This window comes from Cornus florida, unplaced genomic scaffold (genome assembly GCF_030987335.1).
Source record: "Cornus florida cultivar Cherokee Brave unplaced genomic scaffold, ASM3098733v1 CherokeeBrave_3.0.0_Hap2_Chr05, whole genome shotgun sequence".
Classification (NCBI taxonomy): Eukaryota; Viridiplantae; Streptophyta; class Magnoliopsida; order Cornales; family Cornaceae; genus Cornus; species Cornus florida.
Genome location: NW_026775575.1, coordinates 81069571 through 81094151, shown reverse-complemented (window position 1 = coordinate 81094151; position 24581 = coordinate 81069571). Strand labels below are relative to the sequence as shown.

At 36.5% G+C, this 24581-nt stretch overlaps 1 protein-coding gene across 1 annotated transcript; it reads right to left on the bottom strand.

The window, feature by feature from the left end:
• Nucleotides 1-4399: 4399 nt before the first annotated feature.
• On the bottom strand, nucleotides 4400-5359 carry LOC132309555 (protein FAR1-RELATED SEQUENCE 5-like). Its single transcript, XM_059807849.1, has 2 exons — nucleotides 4808-5359; nucleotides 4400-4723 (listed from the first exon to the last, which is right to left on the bottom strand). The coding sequence occupies exons 1-2, from the start codon at nucleotides 5357-5359 to the stop codon at nucleotides 4400-4402; spliced, it is 876 nt and encodes a 291-aa protein (XP_059663832.1).
• Between the last annotated feature and the right edge of the window lie 19222 nt (nucleotides 5360-24581).

The following is a 24581-nucleotide window of genomic DNA, read 5'->3' as shown; positions in this document are numbered from 1 at the left end:
TTCAGTCGGTCGAAGTAGGCCTCCAAGAATCGGTTGACCGGCACAATGCTTCGGTTGACCGAAGCTGAGATACCGAGAGCATGATGAAGTTTCGATCAACCGAACCCTATTTCGGTCGACCGAAATGGAGAGCCCGAGAGTTCACAGAGGGGTTCGGTCGACCAATGCACCATTTCGATCGACCGAAGTGGCTTCCTCGAGCCCTGCATCCTGAACTTAGCATACTGTGTTATGAAAATGAAAGGGAAGCTGAAAAAGAGACTTTGCAATGGTTTGAACTCGAATTAAATCGTCAATCAAGAATTACGCTACGAAAACACCAACCCGTGATTACAATAATCATCATTTAGAGTCAAGTACATAAGTTTAAAACATAGACTTTACATCATAGATAATGTACATCAAAACGAGTTCAAACTTCCAGTTACATTCCCATTTACATACAAAATGAACTTAGTACATTTCTTCTAATGTGTTTTATGAATGAGTTCAAGTTCAACAAAAATACATTCAAAATGCTCTTTAAGTTCCCTTAGTTTTGTGGTGGATTATCATCCGCCAATTCCTTGCCATGTCCTGGAAAAAAAAATGTTAAATATATTGGGGTGAGCGAATCGCTCAGTAGGTAGCACTTAAGACATGCCTCTTGTGTCCCTATGAATCCATACAGAGAATAGAGCAATAAGAAATAGGGTTCAAACTAAGCCGGGGTAATACAATATAACAACCAATCTTAACATAAACAATGATGCAATGAAATGCAATGCATGTCAATGTCTCTCCCTATTTTCATCATTCAAAACCATCACTTTCAAACGGTTAATATAACCTGCCCTTTGGTGACCCCGCAGCGACACGAGAGAAGGATTAGCTAGTGTCCCTGACCCTTGGTTCCCTCACGGCGTCATTTTGGACCCAGCTAGCTCAACCACGCTAGGGCAATCTCCCTAGTTCCCTCTAGGCTATATTAACCCTTCGGCCCTTTGGTACCCCCGCGGCGACCGGGTTTTTACAAAACCAATTCATCAAAACATTTTCCCTAAAATTCCCCATTTTCATTTCAAAACAATTCTCCCCACTTTCATGCCCAATGCCAATGCATGGAAGCATCAATGTCATGTCCACATTCATAATTCCACATCTAGCTCAAGACTAACCAGCAAAGTATAACTCACAAAAGCTTGCAAGGAAATCATAACATGCTTTCATACAATAAAAGTCTAGCTTATTAGGCATATAAAGAATCAACACATAAGCATGCTCTTCACAATAAATAGTTAATACCCACAATTACACAACTAGCAATTACACACACCAACTAAACAATTAGCTAGATACTACCCAAATTAAGCATGCTAAATAAACATTTATGAAGAGTTAACTCACAAAAGCACAAGAGCTTCATGGATTAAGGACCCCTACCTTGATTTGAGCAAAACCCTTAAAATGGGTCTCTAAATTCGAAATCCCTAAGGAGGCTCAAAGCTGAAATTGTTGGTACTCACGCGTAGAGCTCGTCGTGCTCTCCGTTTTGCCTCAAATGGTACTCCAAAATTCAAAGTATTGAAGATGGAATCTTGATTTAAAGTTTGAAAATCAAAAGGAAAAGAAAAGGAGAAGAAAAGAAGGAGGAATAGAGGGATTAGGGGGAGAGAGAAAGTGAGAGACCAAAATGGTCTCTAGCCTCAAATATGAGTTAGTGATGGGTCCCACCACTCCCATTTTATTTTCTCTTTTTTTTTCTTTAGTTTTAATTCAACACCACAAAAATAAATATATGCACCACCAAATAAATACCACATAAATCTCATAAAATAAAATGTATGAAATACAAATGGACCCAACCACAATCCCACACGCAAAACGTGAAAAGATAGAAATGCCCTTGCGGTGACAAAAATTCCAGAAAAATAAAAAATGCAGAAAATCAGAAACATCACATGACCAATAATAGAATCCATATTTGATGTACTTGAGATCTTCATTTCAAGTGAACGGGGTCTTGGAATTGACAGACCTTGTCTTCTGCACTCTCCCATAATTACACCCTTAGTATTTGTTAACTCATTATACCTAATACGATGTTATCGCTCACTATCTGGATCAGGCGGATATGGAGGTGGACCACCTTCCACAACTTCAATATCGTCTTTTACCACACCAATATCCATGTTTAACAGTTCACCATGGAAGTGGGCATTCCATCTACCCAGGGCTTGAACAGCTTGTGCATGAGTTTTGTATGGATAATACTTTGCATCAACATACCCTCGTGTCTATGCCTTTGCTTCCGCCAACTTTGTGTATATACCAACGTTCCGGCCCTTCACTACAAGGTAAAACCGACGGCCAGCCATTGCTTATACTTTGAAGGACTGTCAATTTAAAAATGGGATGGGACGACTGCTATGGAGATACAGATGCCCTAAAAATAGATCTGAGGCATCGCGTAGGTTGAAAATAATAAGTAGAGTCTTTAATGTTCTAAACAAACCATTCAATTGCAATGAAGGCAAGGAATAAATAGTCAAATATAAAGTGTTTAATATAAAAAGGGAAGTGCAGTTCTGACTTAAATACAATATTTTTAACATAACAAATATACTGGTGTATAAGATATCATGTACAGTGACACCCCTACAATATCTTGAGCACTCAGCAAAATAAAGGAAGTCCAACCATGGCAATAATGAAGAAATTGCGATGAAGTACACTTTTTGTACCGTGCTACCATATCATGGTAATTCCTGGAACCCTTGTTGCTCAAATGTAGAATTCATGTTTGGCATTTGGATCATTGGCGAGAAATTTGTGCCACGTACAACATCTACATCAACTCCCTTTTTATATCACATGCATGCAAAAATAGCTCGTTAAATTTTGATTCTTAAATAATTTCATGACTTTAATTAATTTAGATGACATCACATACCTGGTTATTTAATGAACTCATGGGCTGACCAAAATAAGTAGCCGGACTGTTATCCCATTCTTGGCCCTGTGTTGAACATGTTGGCATATAACATTCATCGGAGCAGAAAAACTCTACTGGTATTTCAACACCTTTCACCAAAAATCATCACTTCATTAATAAGTTAGACTATAGATTGGGTAAGGGGTTTTATATAGAACATAATACAAGACTCACATTGTTTAAAATATACATAGGGGTTGTCGTAGTACGACTGTGACCTGGCACAACGGCATTTCTCTTCTTCGCAGTGGCTCTATCCAAAGCAGGTATGAGCCTACGTCTTCTTCCTTTCAATGTATCTTTCGTGGCAATCCCTTTTGGACTCAATCCTTCTATGGTTTGCGCACGAATATTCAGCTCTATATTTGTAAAGCTGTTTCCCATGGCATTGGCTCGTGCGGTTTGGTTACATGCAGGCCTGGGATTAGGTTGTGTTCCTTGAGCAATCTTCTTCAAACTTTTCACCTGCACCAAAACATTGTTGAATCCCTCCTTGCTCACTGATGCAATGGCAGAAATTTAAGTTAGATAACGACAAAGGATCCGGTGTCGTCGCCTAATTTCCAATCTAGGATCTGTAATAACATCGCTGCCAAGTATGTCTTCCACCTTGCCGTCCTTACCATTTCTAGTCCACCTTTTTAAAATATAGTGGATGGGTATTTCATTGGCATACATCACATCTTTAAGGACTTTCAGAGTGTGGCTGCACATGATACCCTCTATTTCAAATTTTCCACATGAACATGATAATAAGTCGTTATGTGTCCTTGTGACGAACCGATGGAAGTTATCATTATAAACCGCAACTTCATATGAAAAAACCCCGTTACCAAGGTCGTTGTACTTCCGGACATTTTCACTCATACCAGTTACTATTAACTGGTCCTAAAAAAGGTCAAAGATGTTAGTAGTGTACAGACATCCGACTTGATCTAAAATAGGAAACCTTGTTTTCAGCCTGCGCATCTTATGTAGTAAGTCATACTCAGCTGCATACTCCTTGTATCGCTTGTCGAACAAAAGCGTTTCAAAATGCTTGAAAAACTCTGGCAATGCATATTGTCTTGCTAAATACTGTTTTAAGCGAGCATTGAAGCTCTCACTAAGCTGTGTGGTACGCATACTAGCCGACCACACATGTTTAACGTATGCCCTGGCCCATACATGTTTCAAACCAAATAAGTTGGCCAACCACTTGTTATTCTCTACAGCAAATTCCTTTTCCATCTACGCCCATTCCAGCAAGAATTGTTCCTCACCCTCAATCTCGTACATTAATTTTGATATCACACTTTTTATGCCTTTCCCACCAACAGACAAATTCCCAAGATGCTTTTGGGCATTTTGCATTAGGTGCCATGTACATAGAAGGTGTTTTGTATCGGGCATGACCTGGACTAATACCTTTGCCATTGCAGCGTCTTAGTCGGTCAAGATCATCCTTGGTGCTTTATGGGACATGGCATTCAAGAATGTATTGAATAACCAACCAAAAGAATCGGTTGTCTCATCATACATGAAAGCTGCTCCAAACACAACTATCTCCCGGTGATGGTTCAAACCGAGAAAAACTGCAACAGGCCAATTCCCATGAACAAGTTTGTACATGGTATCAAATGTCAGCACATCTCCAAAATGCCCATAATCTGATATCATTTTTGAATCGGCCCAAAATATATTTGTTATCATTGCACTGCTGTCCAATTGCATGGCATAGAAGAATGATGGATCTTCCAAACACTGTGTCTAGAAATAATTCATCAGTCAATTCGCATCACCAAGTTCAATGTCGTTCTGTCTTCTAGTCCAAATATAATTTTGTACATCAACCTTCGTGAAGCCAATACTTTCTCTACCACCAGCTTGCCTCGAACTTAACTCAAAGGTTTTACGAATTGATATTCCACAATCGGCAGCCAACTCCACATCAATAGCTTGCACTGACTTTATTTTTCGCTGCGATGGCATCATGTGGGCACAATCCTCACTGATGAGGGGATGGTTGTGAGTATCTTTAAAATCTTTGACAATGTACTTACCAAATTCCACATTCAAGGCAATAAGCATGCGTGCACGACAATCGGTGCGTGTTTCAGCCCTTCGATTCTTTGTTTTCCTGTCCCTCTTGTCCTCACCTCTTTTTCCCTCCTTGCAACACACAAAATTTCTAGATGTTACTTTTCCATCCTTCCGATTGTTGTTTTTGTACTTTCTTCGAATACTAAAACCCACTCTGCCACCATATTCATTGTAAAAATCATAAGCCACTTCTTCGGAATCAAACTGCATATCAACACGGGGTATCCATTCTACTTCAGGAATTTTGCAAACCGAATCGTTATCTGTCTCTTCAATGTTAATAATTGCCTCTTCAATAGCCATAACTATAATAGTAGACCAACAAAAACATGACAAAAAAGTAAGTATATCTTAACAGCACAACATTTATATGACATATGTCAACAGTTTCATAAATACAACATCACATTTTTCACCTAACATATCCACATCAAATTTACTTCTACACTAATATCATGCATTGCCATTCATGCATCCATTTTCTAACATGTGCCATAACAAATATATGCTACATACTACAATTGTACAACCTTTTTACATTCACAGCACAACCTTTGTATAACATATGTCACCAATTTCATAAGTACAACATCACATATTTAATATAACAAATCCACATAAAATTTAGTTATACACTACTATAATGCATTAACATCCAGCCAAGAAATTTGTAACATGTGGCATATGTTGCCATAAGAAATAAATGTAACATAATTCAAGTGCACACAACATATGCAAACAATTGGTGGCAAACATAATTTGACCTTCACATCACAACTTTTTTTTAACATATGCCAACACTTTCATAAATAGAATATCATATCTTTCAGCTAACACATTCACATAAAATTTACTTCTATACTACTATAATGTTTTACCATTCAAGCAATCATTTTCTAACATGTGCTATATGTTAACAGATCAAATTTATATAACAAACTTCAACTGTACATTAGATGTCAAAACAAATGGTGTCAAATATAATTTGACTTTCACACCATAACTTTTATATAACATATGTCAACAGGTTCAGAAATACAACATCACATATTTGACCTAACATATCCATTCAAAATTTACTTATACACTACTACAATAAATTACCATTAATGAAACTTTTTTTTTAACATGTGGCATCTGTTGCCATAACAAATACATCTAACATAATTCAAGCTTAAATTAGATATGCAAACAATTGGTGGCAAACATAATTTGACCTTCACAGCACAACTTTTTTATAATATATGCCAACAGTTTTATAAATAGAACATTACATCTTTCAGCTAACACATTCACATAAAATTTACTTTTGCACTACTATAATGTTTTACCATTCATGCAACCATTTTCTAATATGTGTCATATGTTAACAGATCAAATTCATATAACAAACTTCAACTGTACACTAGATGTCAGAACAATTGGTGTCAAACATAATTTGACTTTGTGATACCCCTCGATTCTAGAGCCACGGGTGATCAAATCCGAGCACAGATTCGAGGAATACCAAACAATTAATATGTAAACAAGCAGAAATAAAACTGAATTAAGAATAAATTAATAATAAGCTGAAAGAAATCTAAAACAAGAATCCTCAAACTTGAAATAATAAATTAATATACTTTAAAACCATACAACTCGGGAATCCACCTAGTGGACCTTTAATCCCAAAACCATAAATAAATTTATAGAATTAAAATCCAAAAATTAAAATAGAAAGGAAATCCTATATAACCGGAAGAGTGAGTGTCTGTATCTGCATCAACACGATCAAGCTCTAAGCCTGGTATTGTCGAACACCTGAAAAATAATAGAGTGGGTCAGGCCAAATGCAAGTCCTGATCTACTACGATCCAAACAGTAATCCGATATGCACTATAGGACGCTCGCTAGTCCAGTAGGTCTGTCTCAGCCTGAATAGAAGGCAATATGCGAATACGCACCCTAAGGTGGGCATGAGTACCTAGACTTACCAGGGAACAATACCTATGTCCAGTTATCCATCCTAGGCGATATACGCGCCCTAACCATGGTCCTGAGACTCAAGCTCATGCCATGGCACTTATAATAAATATATAAAGTCCGTACTCCTCCTAATACACAATGTCATCCATCTGTGTAGTGGTCTGACATCTGTATAATAAATTCATCCTGAAACCATAGTAGGTCATTCAATTCACAATTGATATGACACATGTAGATGATGGACTTAACCTTTATGGTTAATCCATACCTTAATCCAATATGGGTAGGACTTAGTATTTTGAACTAATCCATTCCCAATATAGGTAGGTTCTAGTATTTTAAACTAAGCCATCCCTAATATGACACCGTCCCATTAGGGATGGCTTAGTTTAAAATATATATATATATATATATATATATATATATTTTAAACTAAGCCATCCCTAATGGGTATATATATATATATATATATATATATATATATCCATATAAGTAGCACTTAACATTTTTATGGTTAATCCAACTCATTCCAAATTAAGTAGGATTTATGGTTTGAACTAATCCTTATCTAGTATGTCACCGTCCCATACCGGTACATACAATCCTCCAGTTAACATAGTTGATAACACAAGAATAGATGCATACCAACCATACTCAAGAATAAGCATACATACAATCTAACACGGGTAGGATCAAATTATGCATCCACAATAAGATTTAGAAATCCTAAACCAATCCTTTAAACTGATCAAGTACATCTGAGCATTTAACTCCTCCAAACTGCGTAGTTAATTAAACCACACTATATATTCAACATCCATCCTCCCACAAAATATGCATCAATATCAATTCATACATATATAACAAAATTAGGTATTCACTTTGGAACCTAAATATCATACTCCAACAATTTAAATAGCTAAAATACTTCATAGTATTTAAATTCTACATACAGTGCATAAGCTGATACCTTTTAACAGCCCTTAAGTACCAATTCATTCCAAACCAATCATAGTTAAATTTACAGATAATTCACTACGTTCATTACATGGTGGAAAATATGATTAAATATAATTAATTCATATACCAACAATTTGCTCAGTTCGGATAATTAAATTCCTTAGCCAAACAGTGCAACGTATAAACATTTCTATGAGCTGTTCCTTACTCCTTTCCTTAATCCACTACTGTACTAGGTGTTTTCAATTTTAACATAAGTCCCTAACATTTAATTACACCTTACAATAGCCTTTAAACAGCTTTTGAAAACACTGTATAGCCCAAACACGCACAAAAACCATACTGTATGTGACTTCTGGGCAAGAGTAGGCTCTAAAAACATTAAGCCTATTCTTTTATTGGATTGAGCCGGCTCTAAGGCTGCCAAGAGCTGGCTCTATCCTTTGGGAGCCATCTCTAAGGGGTACAGAGCCGGCTCTATCCTCTTTTGGAGCCTGCTCTCACTCCCTTAGATGCCGTCGTCCGGTTCTGCTTCATCTTCTTCGACTCCGGTGTTCTCCCAGGCCTCTGTAATGTTTTTTTAATAGTTATACTATAGTTCAATCTTTGTCCTAAATTAATCCTAACCCACTGATATGCAACCACGATTTGAACTAGACACAAGTCTTACAGCAACGATTTCAGAATTTCTGATAGCAACTTTAAACAACTTACAACAGATTTATTTAGTAAAACTCAAAACTATTTTTAAATCTTGTTCTAGGGATTACACCCATTCTTAGAATAATTACAAGGCATCCAATCATATTACTAATATCAATAAAATAGGCTTAAACGTAAAAGACACAGATAGCAGAATATCAACAAGTATGCAAAATAGTTAACTCACTGAGATCAAATAAATTCATATATACATGGAAAACATGTGAATATGTTTGTGTCAATCCGTTTTAGCCTTTATTAAAACCCTGAAGTCTAACCAAGCATGCACAGAACACGAATTAAGGGGAAAGAATAGAACAGAGACTTACCTGCAATTTCAGAGTTTGAAACTGTAAACCACCGTCTCTGAGTTCTCCGTCAATGTTGTCGACTACTGTTCTACACCTCCGGCGCTCTTGGTTCAATCCAGAAGCAACCCCGTTCGTCCCCTTGAACCTCACTATAAATCCTCAAAGGTCTACTATCTGTTTTCCTACAATTCCTCACTATTGCACACTGTATTTTCTTTATGTTTCTTAGGTACGTGAGAAGAACTTTGTGTATTTTCTAAAACCCTAAACCCACATGCAACTATATATTTATAGAGCCAAAATCTTAACCTAATTCTAATTCGTTTACCAACAGGAAAACAAAACCCTAACATCCATTCCCTAACTATGTCGGCGACATCCGTGTAAAATAAAACCCTAAGTTACCATAAAGAAAATACAGTACTTTAATTAAATAAAACAATTAAATCAGTATTAAAAATGAATCAGGTAATAAATCCAAGTTACATATTACTAAGGCAATTAATTTAAATAAATTCAAATAATATAATTAAAACAATCGCAATTAACATGTAAAGTGAATACACCCAAATATTAATTAAATCAATTGAGCAACCACAATTAATCACCTAAGAAAAAAAAAAAAACAACTAAGTCACATAACTAAATCAATTAATCAATGAAAAATAAAATTAAATTTCCAATTCTTTCCTTTTGAAAACTAGGGGTATTACATTCTTCCCCCCTAACAAAAGGAATTCTGTCCTCGGAATTCATGAAACTCTGAATTAATGACTTTACCAAATTCATTTCCGTTTTCGTGTGGCACAGCTTCATTAGATAAGCTCCACCAAATTCTAACATATCCAACAATATACCATGTATAAGAAATAACATATTGGTACAACTCCCAGACTGTATCTATCAACGATCCAATCGTACCCAATATATAGCGAAGGGTAATGATCACTATGCCTCCATGTTCCATAGAACAGACGCATAGAATTCCTATACATGCAGTGGTTTAACAAGTTAATAACGCTATATTATAAGCAACTACCTAACTCGTTTAGCAAAATCCGTGAAAAGCAGTGTACTATAGAAAACGAACCTTCCTCCAAAACAATCATTTCCTGATAGTGAATTCTTATGTACGAGTTCAACTATCTACAAAATCCGATTGCCGCCTCCAAACCGTACACACTCATTACCAAAATAGAGTATGTTTCGACGATGTATCCTTACATAAAGTCAAGGTCGTATCATATAACCTCGCTTCTAGGCCGGACCAACCAGTGAGAGATCGGCACCACCTACTATCCAAAATCCTAGACATTGTTGCACGAATCCCCTTGTGCCAACAATAGCATAGATAATATCCGAAAAGCTAAGTAACGCTTCCAATTACCCATGCCAACCTAGGATATATCTTAAGCATATTTGCCGTGATTTAAATATAATATCGCGATCACATTTCCCGTCTAGAGATGCGAAACATAGTTGTTGCTCCAACACCTTCAGAAAACTCCTTGGACACAGTACCGGTTATCTTCTATATTGAATAACCACATGCTATAACTCCGTTACCAACGCAATGGATAATGGATAAGAAGCGCCAAAGTAAACACCACTAAAGTGTAATCCTCAAGCGAACTTGCTCTATCCACTATTCTTAAACCGTATGGAATTAAAATTCCAACTAATGTTGGTAACTTCTACCAGCCATCCCCTCCCGATTAGTCCTACTCCCATTTTGATATAGGAAGTGGCTAAAACCTCCAGTGATAACCAAGTATCAATTTTCCACCTTGTTAGCAGGTGACACATTTAGAAACAGTGATATACCTGTCTCTATCCGTACCGGCTCACCAAGATAAACCTGATAAGTCGTACTATACTCCTATCCCTTTAACTGCAATGTAAAATTTTTGAATTTTACACCTCAGTCACTCCGACCTTACCAGAATCAAAAAGACAACTACTATACCTCCTTCAGTACCTTAAACTCATCGGAGTAAGGCACTACCTCCTATGGGGTCAGCCCAAACATTCCAAGTTGATCGCCTCCATTTTCCTGGTAATAGCAAGTGTTATTATTTCCTCATGCGAAAACTTAACTGACTTTCAAAAATAATCCACCAAAGGTTTAATTACCCTAGCGGTTGATAAAATCAGCCTTCTCCCCACTACCTCTACTAGACGTAACTTAATGCAAAGTGTGAATCACCACACCTGTCCATCTAAGTCATCCCGTGATCCGTGGTATTTGTAGGAACTGATATCTTACTAGTTCTAAAATAGACAACACAAAGCTGACTTAATTGTATCAGTCACCCAGAATCCTATCCCTTGTGTAGAATCAGCAATCTCTCATTTAGATCCGTGGAAACTATTCTGTCAAGCCCGCTCTAGTATGAGAAGTGGCCACAAAGATCCAATGATTTCTGACGGTCCATCTAGATTATTTGCTAGATATCAGACTTTACGACAAAGTATTATGTCCCTCCTCCTACCTGCCTCCCAAACACCTGCTTGCTTTTGCGAAGCATCAGGTCTCCTCTGAGACCAATTAAAGAACTAAGAGTTGTGAACCTCAGTCCTTACATCCTCCTCCCAATTTTTCTAACAACAATATCCTTAGTCTGCTAACACCAGTTTCCATATTTAGATGTTCGATCACACCCTTAGAAACCAAATTCTTAATTAAGGATAGACTGACGAATAGTTAATCCTGTCTACTATCCTCAATTGGTAACGTTCCTACAAATACCTAAACCAGTACCAAAATCCTCCTGCTGACCTTGGAACACCCGCCTAAAGTTTTCGAGAAGATATTCAGCCAAGTCATTTCCTCCGATAAACGTTACAGTCTATCAAATGATTTTATATCATTTGACTCGAACCACTGGTTTACCTATCCCATCCGAAAACGTAATATAACTACGCATGTCTAAGTTTGGCAAAAAGTTAGATATACCTACCAAATCCTATGATCCCATGCCCAAAATCCTAGCGTACTCAACGCTATTTCTCCCAAAACGGTAGTTGACTGATTACCCTTTTGTGTCCCCAACTAAACCGTATTCCCAATCCTGAATTATTAACGAAAAGGAAACACATAAAGCACACACAATAACCATAATAAAAACACGATTAGAACCCTACGTAAAACATTGTTCCTCCTACCAAAGAAAATCTCCTTTTAGAAATCAACTTTACCTGATTTGTTCACAATCTCCCTTCTACAGTTTCAGAGGAAATCATCCAACCTTGAAACATAAGCTCAAATCATAGCTCAACATAATCCATTTGCCACATCAAATGCCAAAGGCTTAACCTTCATCCTCTTTATACACGGAATGTCGACTGTCCAAAGTAGCTTTGTAAAGCAACTTAGAAAGTCCCAACCTAATCCCCATACTCCTCGGAACTTGATATAAAATCATTGCTTCAGTCTGAGAAGAACTCCATCCGATCCTAAACTCCTAAAGAGTTCACTTTATCTACCTTTTCTAAAGGTAATCCCTAAAGTTAACTATCTGTAGGTCGATCCATGCCAACTCGACTAGCACCGTTCACTATACTATTAGCGAACAAGATTACCCTCGCGTAATTCTTGCTTTCCAAGATTCAATACCCTCTTTTTTTAGTAGATTGAACTCTACGACACTAGAATCCTCTTCGGACTCCTATTCCTCGGTTGTCTCCTTTATGAGAACATCTAAACTCGTGTTGGTCCCTTCATACGGTGACTTAAAACACACTCCCAAATCTTTCCTTGGCTTGTACTTCTAAAAGTAGCGCCAACCGGAACTAAACCTTCGATCCTGAGTTCTGCTTCTGGTAGAGAACTTAACAACGTACCCCTCTACTCCTTTGGGTCTGAATCACTGTCGCCGCAGATCCCATCCTACTTCTAGTGTCAACCATTCCATAATTATGGAATATAATTGACATCAGCTGCTCCTCCTAACGAACTGTAAAAGAGTACAACGAATCCTAATATGACTCTAAGTTTTTTAAAAGACGCAACACGGAAGACTTCTAACGAAAGACACTCCTAAGGACACTAGAACCTGGAGCGCTCTGATACCAACTGCGATACCCCTTGATTCTAGAGCCACGGGTGATCGAGTCCCAGCACAGATTCGAGGGATACCAAACAATTAATATGTAAACAAGTAGAAATAAAACTGAATTAAGAATAAATTAATAATACGCTGAAAGAAATCTAAAATAAGAATCATCAAACTTGAAATAATAAATTAATATACTTTAAAACCATACAACTCGGGAATCCACCTAGTGGACCCCTAATCCCAAAGCCTTGAATAAATTTACAGAATTAAAATCCAAAAATTAAAATAGAAAGGAAATTCTATGTAATCAGAAGAGTGAGTGTCTGTATCTGCATCAACACGATCAAGCTCTAAGCCTGGTACTGTCGAACACCCGAAAAATAATAGAGTGGGTCAGGCCCACATGCAAGTCCTGATCTACTACGATCCAAACAGTAATCCGATACGCAGATACATCCTAGAAAAACTCAACAATATCTAGAGTAGTCCATACATGTATATATAGTACACACTATAGGACGTTCGCTTATCCAGTAGGTCTGTTTCAGCCTGAATAGAAGGCAACATGCGAATACGCACCCTAAGGTGGGCATGAGTACCTAGACCTACCAGGGAACAACACCTATGTCCAGTTATCCATCCTAAGCGATATACGCGCCCTAACCATGGTCCTGAGACTCAAGCTCATACCATGGCATATATAATAAATATATAAAGTCCGTACTCCTCCTAATACAGAATATCATCCATCTGTGTAGTGGTCTGACATCTGTATAATAAATTCATCCTGAAACCATAGTAGGTCATTCAATTCACAATTGATATGACACATGTAGATGATGGACTTAACCTTTATAGTTAATCCATACCTTAATCCAATTTGGGTAGGACTTAGTGTTTTGAACAAATCCATTCCTAATATAGGTAGGTCTTAGTATTTTGAACTAAGCCATCCCTAATATGACACCGTCCCATATCGGTTCATATATATATATATATATATATATATATATATATATATATATATATATATATATATATATATCCATATAGGTAAGACTTCACATTTTTATGGTTAATCCAACTCATTCTAAATTAGGTAGGATTTATGGTTTGAACTAATCCTTACCTAGTATGTCACCGTCCCATACCGGTACATACAATCCTCCAGTTAACATAGTTGATAACCAATAATAGATGCATACCAACCATACTCAAGAATAAGCATACATACAATCTAACACGGGTAGGATCAAATTATGCATCCACAATAAGATTTAGAAATCCTAAACCAATCCTTTAAACTGATAAAGTACATTTGAGCATTTAACTCCTCCAAACTGCGTAGTTAATTAAACCACACTATATATTCAACATCCATCCTCCAACAAAATATGCATCAATAACAATTCATACATATATAACAAAATTAGGTATTTACTTTGGAACCTAAATATCATACTCCAACAATTTAAATAGCTAAAATACTTCATAGTATTTAAATTCTACATACAGTGCATAAGCTGATACCTTTTAACAGCCCTTAAGTACCAATTCATTCCAAACCAATCATAGTTAAATTTACAGATAATTCACTACGTTCATTACATGGTGGAAAATATGATTAAATATAATTAATTCATATACCAACAATTTGCTAAGTTCCGGTAATTAAATTCCTTAGCCAAACAGTGCAACGTATAGACATTTCTTTGAGCTGTTCCTTACTCTTTTCCTTAATCAACTACTGTACTAGGTGTTTTCAATTTTAACATAAGTCCCTAACACTTAATTATACCTTACAATAGCCTTTAAACAGCTTTTCAAAACACTGTATAGCCCAAACACGCACAAAAACCATACTGTATGTGACTTCTGGGCAAGAGCAGGCTCTAAAAACATTGAGCCTGCTCTTTTATTGGATTGAGCCGGCTCTAAGGCTCTTAAAGCCGGCTCTAAGGCTGCCAAGAGCTGGCTCCATCCTTTGGGAGCCGGCTCTAAGGGGTACAGAGCCGGCTCTATCCCCTTTTAGAGCCTGCTCTCACTCCCTTAGATGCCGTCGTCCGGTTCTGCTTCATCTTCTTCGACTCCGGTGTTCTCCCAGGCCTCTGTAATGTTTTTTTAATCTTTGTCCTAAATTAATCCTAACCCATTGATATGCAACCACGATCTGAACTAGACACAAGTCTTACAGCAACGATTTCAGAATTTCTGATAGCAACTTTAGACAACTTACAACAGATTTATTTAGTAAAACTCAAAACTGTTTTTAAATCTTGTTCTAGGGATTACACCCATTCTCAGAATAATTACAAGGCATCCAATCATATTACTAATCCCAATAAAACAGGCTTAAACGTAAAAGACACAGATAGCAGAATATCAACAAGTATGCAAAACAGTTAACTCACTGAGATCAAATAAATTCATATATGCATGGAAAACATGTGATTATGTTTGTGTCAATCCGTTTTAGCCTTTATTAAAACCCTGAAGTCTAACCAGGCATGCACAGAACACGAATTAAGGGGAAAGAATAGAACAGAGACTTGCCTGCAATTTCAGAGTTTGAAACTGTAAACCACCGTCTCTGAGTTCTCCGTCAATGTTGTCGACTACTGTTCTACACCTCCGGCACTCTTGGTTCAATCCAGAAGCATCCCCATTTGTCCCCTTGAACCTCACTATAAATCCTCAAAGGTCTACTCTCTGTTTTCCTACAATTCCTCACTATTGCACTCTGTATTTTCTTTATGTTTCTTAGGTACTTGAGAAGAACTTTGTGTATTTTCTAAAACCCTAAACCCACATGCAACTATATATTTATAAAACCAAAATCTTAACCTAATTCTAATTCGTTTACCAACAGGAAAACAAAACCCTAACATCCATTCCCTAACTATGTCGGCGACATTCGTGTAAAATAAAACCCTAAGTTACCATAAAGAAAATACAGTACATTAATTAAATAAAACAATTAAATCAGTATTAAAAATGAATCAGGTAATAAATCCAAGTTACATATTACTAAGGCAATTAATTTAAATAAATTCAAATAATATAATTAAAACAATCGCAATTAACATGTAAAGTAAATACACCCAAATATTAATTAAATCAATTAAGCAACCACAATTAAGCACTTAAGGAAAAAAAAAAAAAAAACAACTAAGTCACATAACTAAATCAATTAATCAATGAAAAATAAAATTAAATTTCCAATTCTATCCCTTTGAAAACTAGGGGTATTACTGACTTTCTCACCATAACTTTTATATAACATATGTCAACAGGTTCAGAGATACAATATCACATATTTGACCTAACATATCCATTAAAAATTTACTTCTACACTACTATAATGGATTACCATTAATGGAATTTTTTTCTAACATATGGCATATGTTGCCATAACAAATACATCTAACATAATTCAAGCTTAAATTAGATATGCAAACAATTGGTGGCAAACATAATTTGACCTTTACATCATAACTTTTTTATAACATATGCCAACACTTTCATAAATAGAACATCACATCTTTCAGCTAACACATTCACATAAAATTTACTTCTACACTACTATAATGCTTTACCATTTATGCAACCATTTTCTAACAAGTGCTATATGTTAATAGATCAAATTCATATAACAAGCTTCAACTGTATATTAGATGTCAAAACAATTGGTGTCAAACATAATTTGACTTTCTCACCACAACTTTTATATAACATATGTCAACAAGTTCATAAATACAGCATCACATATTTAACCTAACATATCCATTAAAAATTTACTTCTACACTACTATAATGAATTACCATTAATGCAACTTTTTCATAACATGTGGCATCTGTTACCATAATAAATACATCTAACATAGATATGCAAACAATTTCTGGCAAACATAATTTTACCTTCACAACACAACTTTTTTATAACATATGTCAACAATTTTATAAATACTCACATCTTTCACTTAATAGATCCACATAAAATTTACTTTTACACTACTACAATGTTTTACCATTCATGCTACCATTTCCTAACATGTGCCATATGTTAACAGATCAAATATATCTCAAATACGCCAATTGTAGACTATATATGAACACAATTGGTGACAAACCTAACATATGCACATATAATTGACTTCTACACTACTATAATGCATTACCGTTAATGCAACCATTTTATAACATGTGGCATATGTTGACCTTTACAACACAATTTTTCTATAACATATGTCAACACTTTTATAAATACAACATCACATCTTTCAATATTTGGGATATACAAATACTATTCTACAATTTTATTTAGACTGAAAAGTAATAAAGTTTAGGATTGAACAAGGCTAAAACAGATGAATATGAATATAACATTGGCACAAGAACAAGCTTCAAAATGGTATATGCATATACAATCGTAAACTTCTATTATAACTGATCACTAATATAATTCATTCACAAATAAAGTTATTTCACAAAGGTTAAAACAGATAAATATGGACATATAATAGGCAAAAGAACAAGCTTCAAAATCTGGTATATGCATATACAATATAAAAAAAAAAAAAAAAAATTTGTTCAGTGATGACTAATAGGGTTCATACAGAAAAGAGAAAAAGGCTAAAAAAGATAAATAAGAACATTAAATACACACAACAACAAGCTTCCCAATTCTCGGGTTGCCTGAAAATAAGAAGAATCCATGCTCATCAAGACTAATAACCCAGCCTTCAGATTTTTAGATTACCAATAATCACCACCGGATTTCATATATCATTATGAATAAAGTTACAAAAAATTGAAAATAACAACCTAATACTTATAATGATCAGAGCTTCTCGCCGGACTGGTTGATCGGAGCTTCAGCTGATCACAGGAATGGATGATCGGACATTCACCTTCTCGCCGGAATCCTTCACCTTCTTGCCGGAATGGATGATCGCAGCTTCAGCTTCTCGTCGGAAGGGATGATCGAAAGTTTAGCTTGTCGCCAAAATATATGGCGATTTTTCCCAACCGAGGTTCTGAACAGGGTCCATACGTTTTCAAAATCTTTATGTGCCTAAATCCTTGACCATCTCTTCATAAATCTTCATCTTTATGTGTTGGTTTACATAGCAAAGGCTTCGATTTTATGTGTTGGTTTACAGAGTAGAGGCTTTGCATCTTCGTTGTTGGTTTATAGATCAGAGCAGAGCAACATCACATATCAGAGGCACATATCTATATATATATATCAGATCAGTTTTGGCTCCAACCTTAATTTTGGTTTTGGGGGGAATTTTGAGTTAAAAATGAAATACATAAAGGGAAGGTATATTGAACACGTATAAGCAAAACAGAATGAGTATAAGCAAAACGTATAAGCAGCAGGTATAAGGAAAACTACAGTTCTTCTCTCTTTTACCTACTTTGCCACATCAGCGTCGGGGCCCACCACTGGACCGGTTCTAGTGAGAAGTGAATGGAGACAATTTTCTTCCAACTCAGTGATGTGAGAAGGGAGTGAAGGAATAAGACAATAAGAACTCAACGGACCACGCGACAAAGCTGCAAGAACATGATTAATTGACACATTGGACTAATTAACGCGCAAGATTAGCCAGATATGAGGGACAAGTCATCCTTAATTTTTTTTTTTTTTGGGTAAATTACACTCAGACCCTTGATGTTAGGTCATTTTTTATTTAGATGAAGATTTTGGTTTTAATTTTCACTCATAATTGAAAGAGTGATTTCATATTTTACTTATACCCCAAATATCAATTTGTAGTGATGTTAGACTACTTTTTAGGTATAAAATGACTATGAATTGTTGATTATGTTAAGGATGAGTAAATATATAAATACCATCACTAGTGATGCAAGTTTTTTGAGATGATGCTTATAATGAAAGATGAAGCTATTTCGTCATCCGACTTAGGAAGTATATTGTCTTCTTTTTCGGACTCACTTCCCTCGTCTTCTTGAAGGTTTTCGGATATATCAGGAACATCTTCTCTAGCACCATGATTTTCCAGGCTAAGCTCTATGTCGTGGGCTCGACTAACAAGCTCTTAAAATGTGCAAGGCTTAATCCCTTGTAGGATGTAAAGAAGCTCCCAGCGCAAGCTCTGCATACATGCTTCAACTGCAAAAATTACAGACAAACGATCCTTACAGTCAAGACTTGGAGCTCGCAACGGTTAATGTAGTTAACCACGGGTTCACCCTTCATCTGTTTTGTGTTTGTAAGCTCCAGCATACTTACAGTACAACGAGTGCTATAGAAATGGTTGAGAAATTCTTATTCCATCTGCTCCCAACTGTCAATACCTCTAGCTTTGAGGTCTGTGTACCAATCAAATGCATTCCCTTTGAGGGAACGAACGAATTACTTGACAAGGAAATCTCCGTTTGTACCAGCATTGCCGCAAGTTTCTACAAAGTGTGCGACATATTACTTGGGATTGCCTATTCCGTCAAACTGTTGAAGCTTTGGAGGTTGATACCCAATCGGCATTTTTAAGATGTCAATTCTTTCTGTGTAAAGCTTTGAGTATATGCGAGCACTTTGAAGAACACCAGTGTATTATTCTCTTATGCAATTCATTGTCATGTCTTGAAGTTGTTGGACAGAAAGAGAGGCGACGGAGGCAGCTTCAGTTGTTGGATTAGCAGATATGTCATTTTGATCGTCAATTGGAGTGGTCTCTGGCATGGTATTAGAATGAGGAATTCAACCTTTGCTTGACTCAGCATTATCGTCACGCAATTTTAACTTTTCTGTCAGCGAGATAATTTTTCAGATCTTGCTCCTTGAGAGTGTGTTGTAATCTTTCAATTGCACTAGCCATACTCATCAATTGCTCTTCATATGAGGAAGTACTCGTCATCATGACTGGCATAGTGATGGAGTCAGAAAAAATCTTTGGCATTGAGTGGACTAGCCTTGAACTTGAACTTGTAACTGGAGCAACCTTTGAGGTTGTAGGAACCTTCTTTCTTGCCCCAAACGAGGTGAAGGCAATATGAGTTTGAGTTGTTACTTTGACAAATTTGGCGGAATTGCCTCTCATCGCATCGTACTATCTTTTGGTAGGAACGGATACTTTGACCATGTTTCACATAATTGAACTTACAAAGATGTTTGTACCACTTGACGAAGTTGCAACTTTCTTGCCACCTTTTATGGTGGTAATGATGTTATCTTTCACGACTGCGATATCTTTGGGGGTATTCTTGCTCTTCGTCTAAATCCTGTTGGAAGTCATAGAATCTGACGATGAATTTGTTGAGAATTTGATGTAGGAAAAAAAGATGAGAAGCAGAGGATGTCCCACCAGGTGTCTCAAAAATTTGTACACACAAATTTCTTAGTTTGCAAACAAAGAACAAAATAAGGAACAAATAGAATTTTATTAATTTATAAAAATTGAGTACAATCCTCTGAGATATTCTTTATAAAATAAAGAAAATATCCTCTGATTCGATTTCCTTTGTTGGTTGGATTTAAGGACTTTTGGAACTTGATCTTAAATCAGGTTGTTGACAATCTTCTTCAAATATTTGTAGTTGAAGAAAATCGCCGATGATTTCTGATCGAAGGCTGACGAAACTTGATCTCCGATAATGTTGTGTAGTGATTTGTCAAACTTATTGAATCACGGAGAAAGAACGGCATGATTTTGATGTGTTTGTTGTCTTTTGTTGAATTTGAGAAAGAACAACACGGCTTTGGATGTGCTTGTTGTTCTTCGTCTTTAAAAAGGAGAGAATTTGGTGAAATTGGTGAAGAACGGCATGACTTTGGATGTGCTTGTTGTTCTTCGCCTTCAGAGAGAATTTGTTGAATTTGATGAAGAACGGCACGGCTTTGGACGTGCTTGTTGTTGATCACCGTGGAATTTTGATGAAGAACGACACGATTTGATGTGCTTGTTGCTCTTCGCCTTCAAGTTTGGGAGTTGGGAATAAATGTTGGCAGACCTTCTGTATTTCTCTCTGGTTTCTCTCTGGGATTTCTGTCCTTCTAGATTTCTTAGTCTCTTAATTTCTGGACCTCCTGGATTTCAGAGTCTCTGAATTTCTGGACCCCACTCTTCCATGCCTCTATCTATAGGCTTATTGGATTAATAGGATGATGGCATGTGTCCTCTCTTGATAAAGACAAAATTATAACTGGGCCAGGCCGGTCATATTATGATAATTATCCTTAAAAATAATTATTCTAAATATATTTTATTAGGAATAATTATCTTTTTCATTTAATCATCTAGGCCGGGCTAATTAAATAATTTAAGTGGATTAAGTTTGGGCCAATTAAATAATTTAATTAAACATTAGTCCCATATTTAATGGGTCAATTCGTAAAACAAAAATTCATTAAAATTTTAGTGTCTACACGAGCCAACCCGAACCTAAATTCTAATATTATATTCATATATAATTTTACTTTTAAATGTATTATATATAATATTTAAACTATAATTGTTTTTTTCCTTTTCAAATTGTTTTGTTAAATCTTAACTTATTGTATGTTAATATTTAGGAGAATTAATTTCTAAAAATTTGTTTATAATTTATTAAAAATGTACAAAAAGTCTTTAAACTTTTTCTTGTTTAAGAATAATTTAATCTAAAAATAATTCAAGATCATATTAAACTTTCGGTGTAAAGATTAGCCATATAAGTAATCCAAATTAATCCGAAGTTTTTATCTGGAATTTAAGCTCGAGTTACAAGCCCGAATTTAAAAGTAAAAGAATGGGTTAGATTTGGGTTGAGTAGTTAGGATTAAGAATAGGGTTAGGGTTAGGCTTGGATTTAGCATTTCATATGGTGAGTTGGGTTCAAGTTATATTTAAAATCCGCCCAAACCACCAAAATCCCTGTTGTATAGCAATTAAGGTGATTTAAATAAAATTGATACACACAAATTACATTTGAGGGATACCCAATCTTTGTGGTAACAACATAAATATAGAGTACCTTGAGAGAAACCCTAGGTGTGAATTGAAGTTAGAGAGAGAGAGAGAGAGCTGAAAAATAGGGTAACACAGAAGCTAAACAGAGCAGCTAATGTAATAAAAAAGGAGTGACAAAATTATCTTTTAATTTTGAAAAGTTGGGTAACAGAGCAGTTAATGCCGTATGGCTTTGGCTCTTTTCTTGCCTGAAAAAAAAAAATAAATAAATAAATTCTTTTAATTAGGATCGAAACTTCTGGCAAATAGAGAGAGTGCGAATAGTATAGCCGTCAGAACGGGGTACTGGTGTAGCCGGTCGGCTTCAGTAATGCGCCGGTGATCGATCTGACGATATTCGTATACATATAATATGGATATATAATGGAAGTACGACGTCACCTCTTATGTTGGGAAAACTATACAAGTCAAGTTGACACATAGGATTAATTAACGTGCAAGATTAGCAAGAAACAAGGGACAAGTCATCCTTAATTTTTTTTTTTTTTTTAGGATAAGTTACACAGTTTGTTTTTTTTTTTTTTTTTTTTTTTTTTTTGTCCTAACAAACAAAAAACAAGACAACACAATTAACAATCTTTCTCTGCTAACTCCAAGATATCAGCTGGGATAAGAATCAGATCAATATCACTTGAAATATGAGGCTGAGAAAGCTTAGCAAGCGCATGGGTGAGTTCGTTGCCATGCTGACGGACATGACTAAGACGAAAGCAGGAGAACCGCTCTAAAAGCACTTGCACATCAAAAAAAACGGAATGAATCTCCACTGGACCAGCATCCATACCATGAACTGCCTGAACCACCACTAGCGAGTCACATTCAAACCAAACCCGGTCATAACACAAAGACATGGCCCAAAGAATAGCATAAGAGCCATAGCTTCAGCTTAACAAGCACTAGACGAAATGAAAGGGGAAAAAACCACTGCCTTCAAAATCTGACCCTGTGAATCCCTGAAAACTGCCTCCCCACCACCAACTTTAGTGGATAAAGAAAACGATGCATCCACGTTACATTTGACCATATCCATAGGCGGGGGGGAAGGGGAAGCGGTGAAGGTAGACACACCTCCCTCTAATAGAAGCAGTGGAGAATGACCCTTATAAGTATCGGAATCTTTGAACTCCCCAAACTGAGTTGAAACCCATGAAACAATACTCAAACGAGATACCATTTCGTTTTCAAAAATCAATCTATTACGCGCTTTCCAAATTCTCCAACAACAAAAAACGATCCACCCAAGGAGTCCCGAGTAACATGCCCTGGTCCCCCGACATTCAACAAGTTCATCCACCATTCCTTAAAGGAGCCGGGAGGATTAGACATAAAATCCAACCTCAGTGGCGAAATCTTCCACACAAAAGCCGATTGAGGACAGTGAAAAAACAAGTGCTCAACGGATTCCCCACCCAAACCACACCTAGGACACACAATCTCCACCTCCATACCATGCATTTTAAGAAGACCACGCACAGGCAGAGCTGATTGACAACATTTCCACAGAAAATACTAGATTTTAGGAGGGACTTTAACTTTCCATAAACGAGTCCAACCATGCAGATTCGGAGGATTGGCATGATCAGAATGCATAGAACAAGAATTCAGCATACTGGACAGGCGGTTAACCAGACGATAAGCTGAATTTACAGAAAACCTGCCCGAAACTTCATCTCCCCAAACCAACGAATCATCCATAGAACAAAAGCTCAAACCACAAGCACGAATATGTGCCACAACAGCCGGTAGGAATAAACCATTAAGCAAATTAATGTTCCAACCAGTCCCAGAGGAGTTAAAAAGTTCATGCACCATAGTGGGAATTCCCCCAACTTCTGGACGAGGCAGAAGGCCAGAAATACCCGGTACCCACCAGTCTTGCCAGATATGAATAAAACGGCTATTACCCACCACCCACCGGGCTCTAGAACCCAAGAGAGACTGAGAAGACCAAATACTTCTTCAAGCCCATGATGGATTTGACCCCAAAGGCACATCCAAAAAGGAACAATTTCTAAAGCTTTAAAAATCTTGAAAGCCAACCCCTATTTAAGAGTTTGAAATTGCCATCCCTGCTTAGCCACTAAAGCCATATTATACGCCTCAAAATTTTGAAACCCTAAACCCCCTTCCTGTAGTCCAAAATATGGTTTAATTATACTATATACTATAAAGGAACCTGATTAAAAGTCGAAGCTAGAATTTGATTCTATGTCCTTAAGACAGATTCACCCCGCTATGGTGCTCACGGATTCAGTGGCGTCAATCTCCCAGGATACAACAATTTGTCTTCCTTCGGTAGTAGCACTGTAAACCAAAGGAATAGGCGAACCGGCTCGGTATAGTACTCTCTGACTTGAACTCGGACTCAGAGTAACTGTCTAAGGTCCAAACCCAAATACTAAGGCTCGAACCCACAGAGTAAAGAGAGAATGAGGAAGAAGAAAATTCAGAAGAATAGAAGAATTCTCTAAATTTTGGTGTGATTGGCAAATTATCCAAATGGGGGTATTTATAGGTTGCAAGGTGCCTTTTCAGGTGGGTGCAACCATGG

Coding starts and splice junctions, on each gene's coding strand:
- LOC132309555 (XM_059807849.1), bottom strand. CDS start 5,359: ATGGCTATTGAAGAGGCAATTATTAACATTGAAGAGACAGATAACGAT. Junction 4,724..4,807: donor AAAGTATTGGCTTCACGAAG/GTTGATGTACAA, acceptor AATTATTTCTAG/ACACAGTGTTTGGAAGATCC.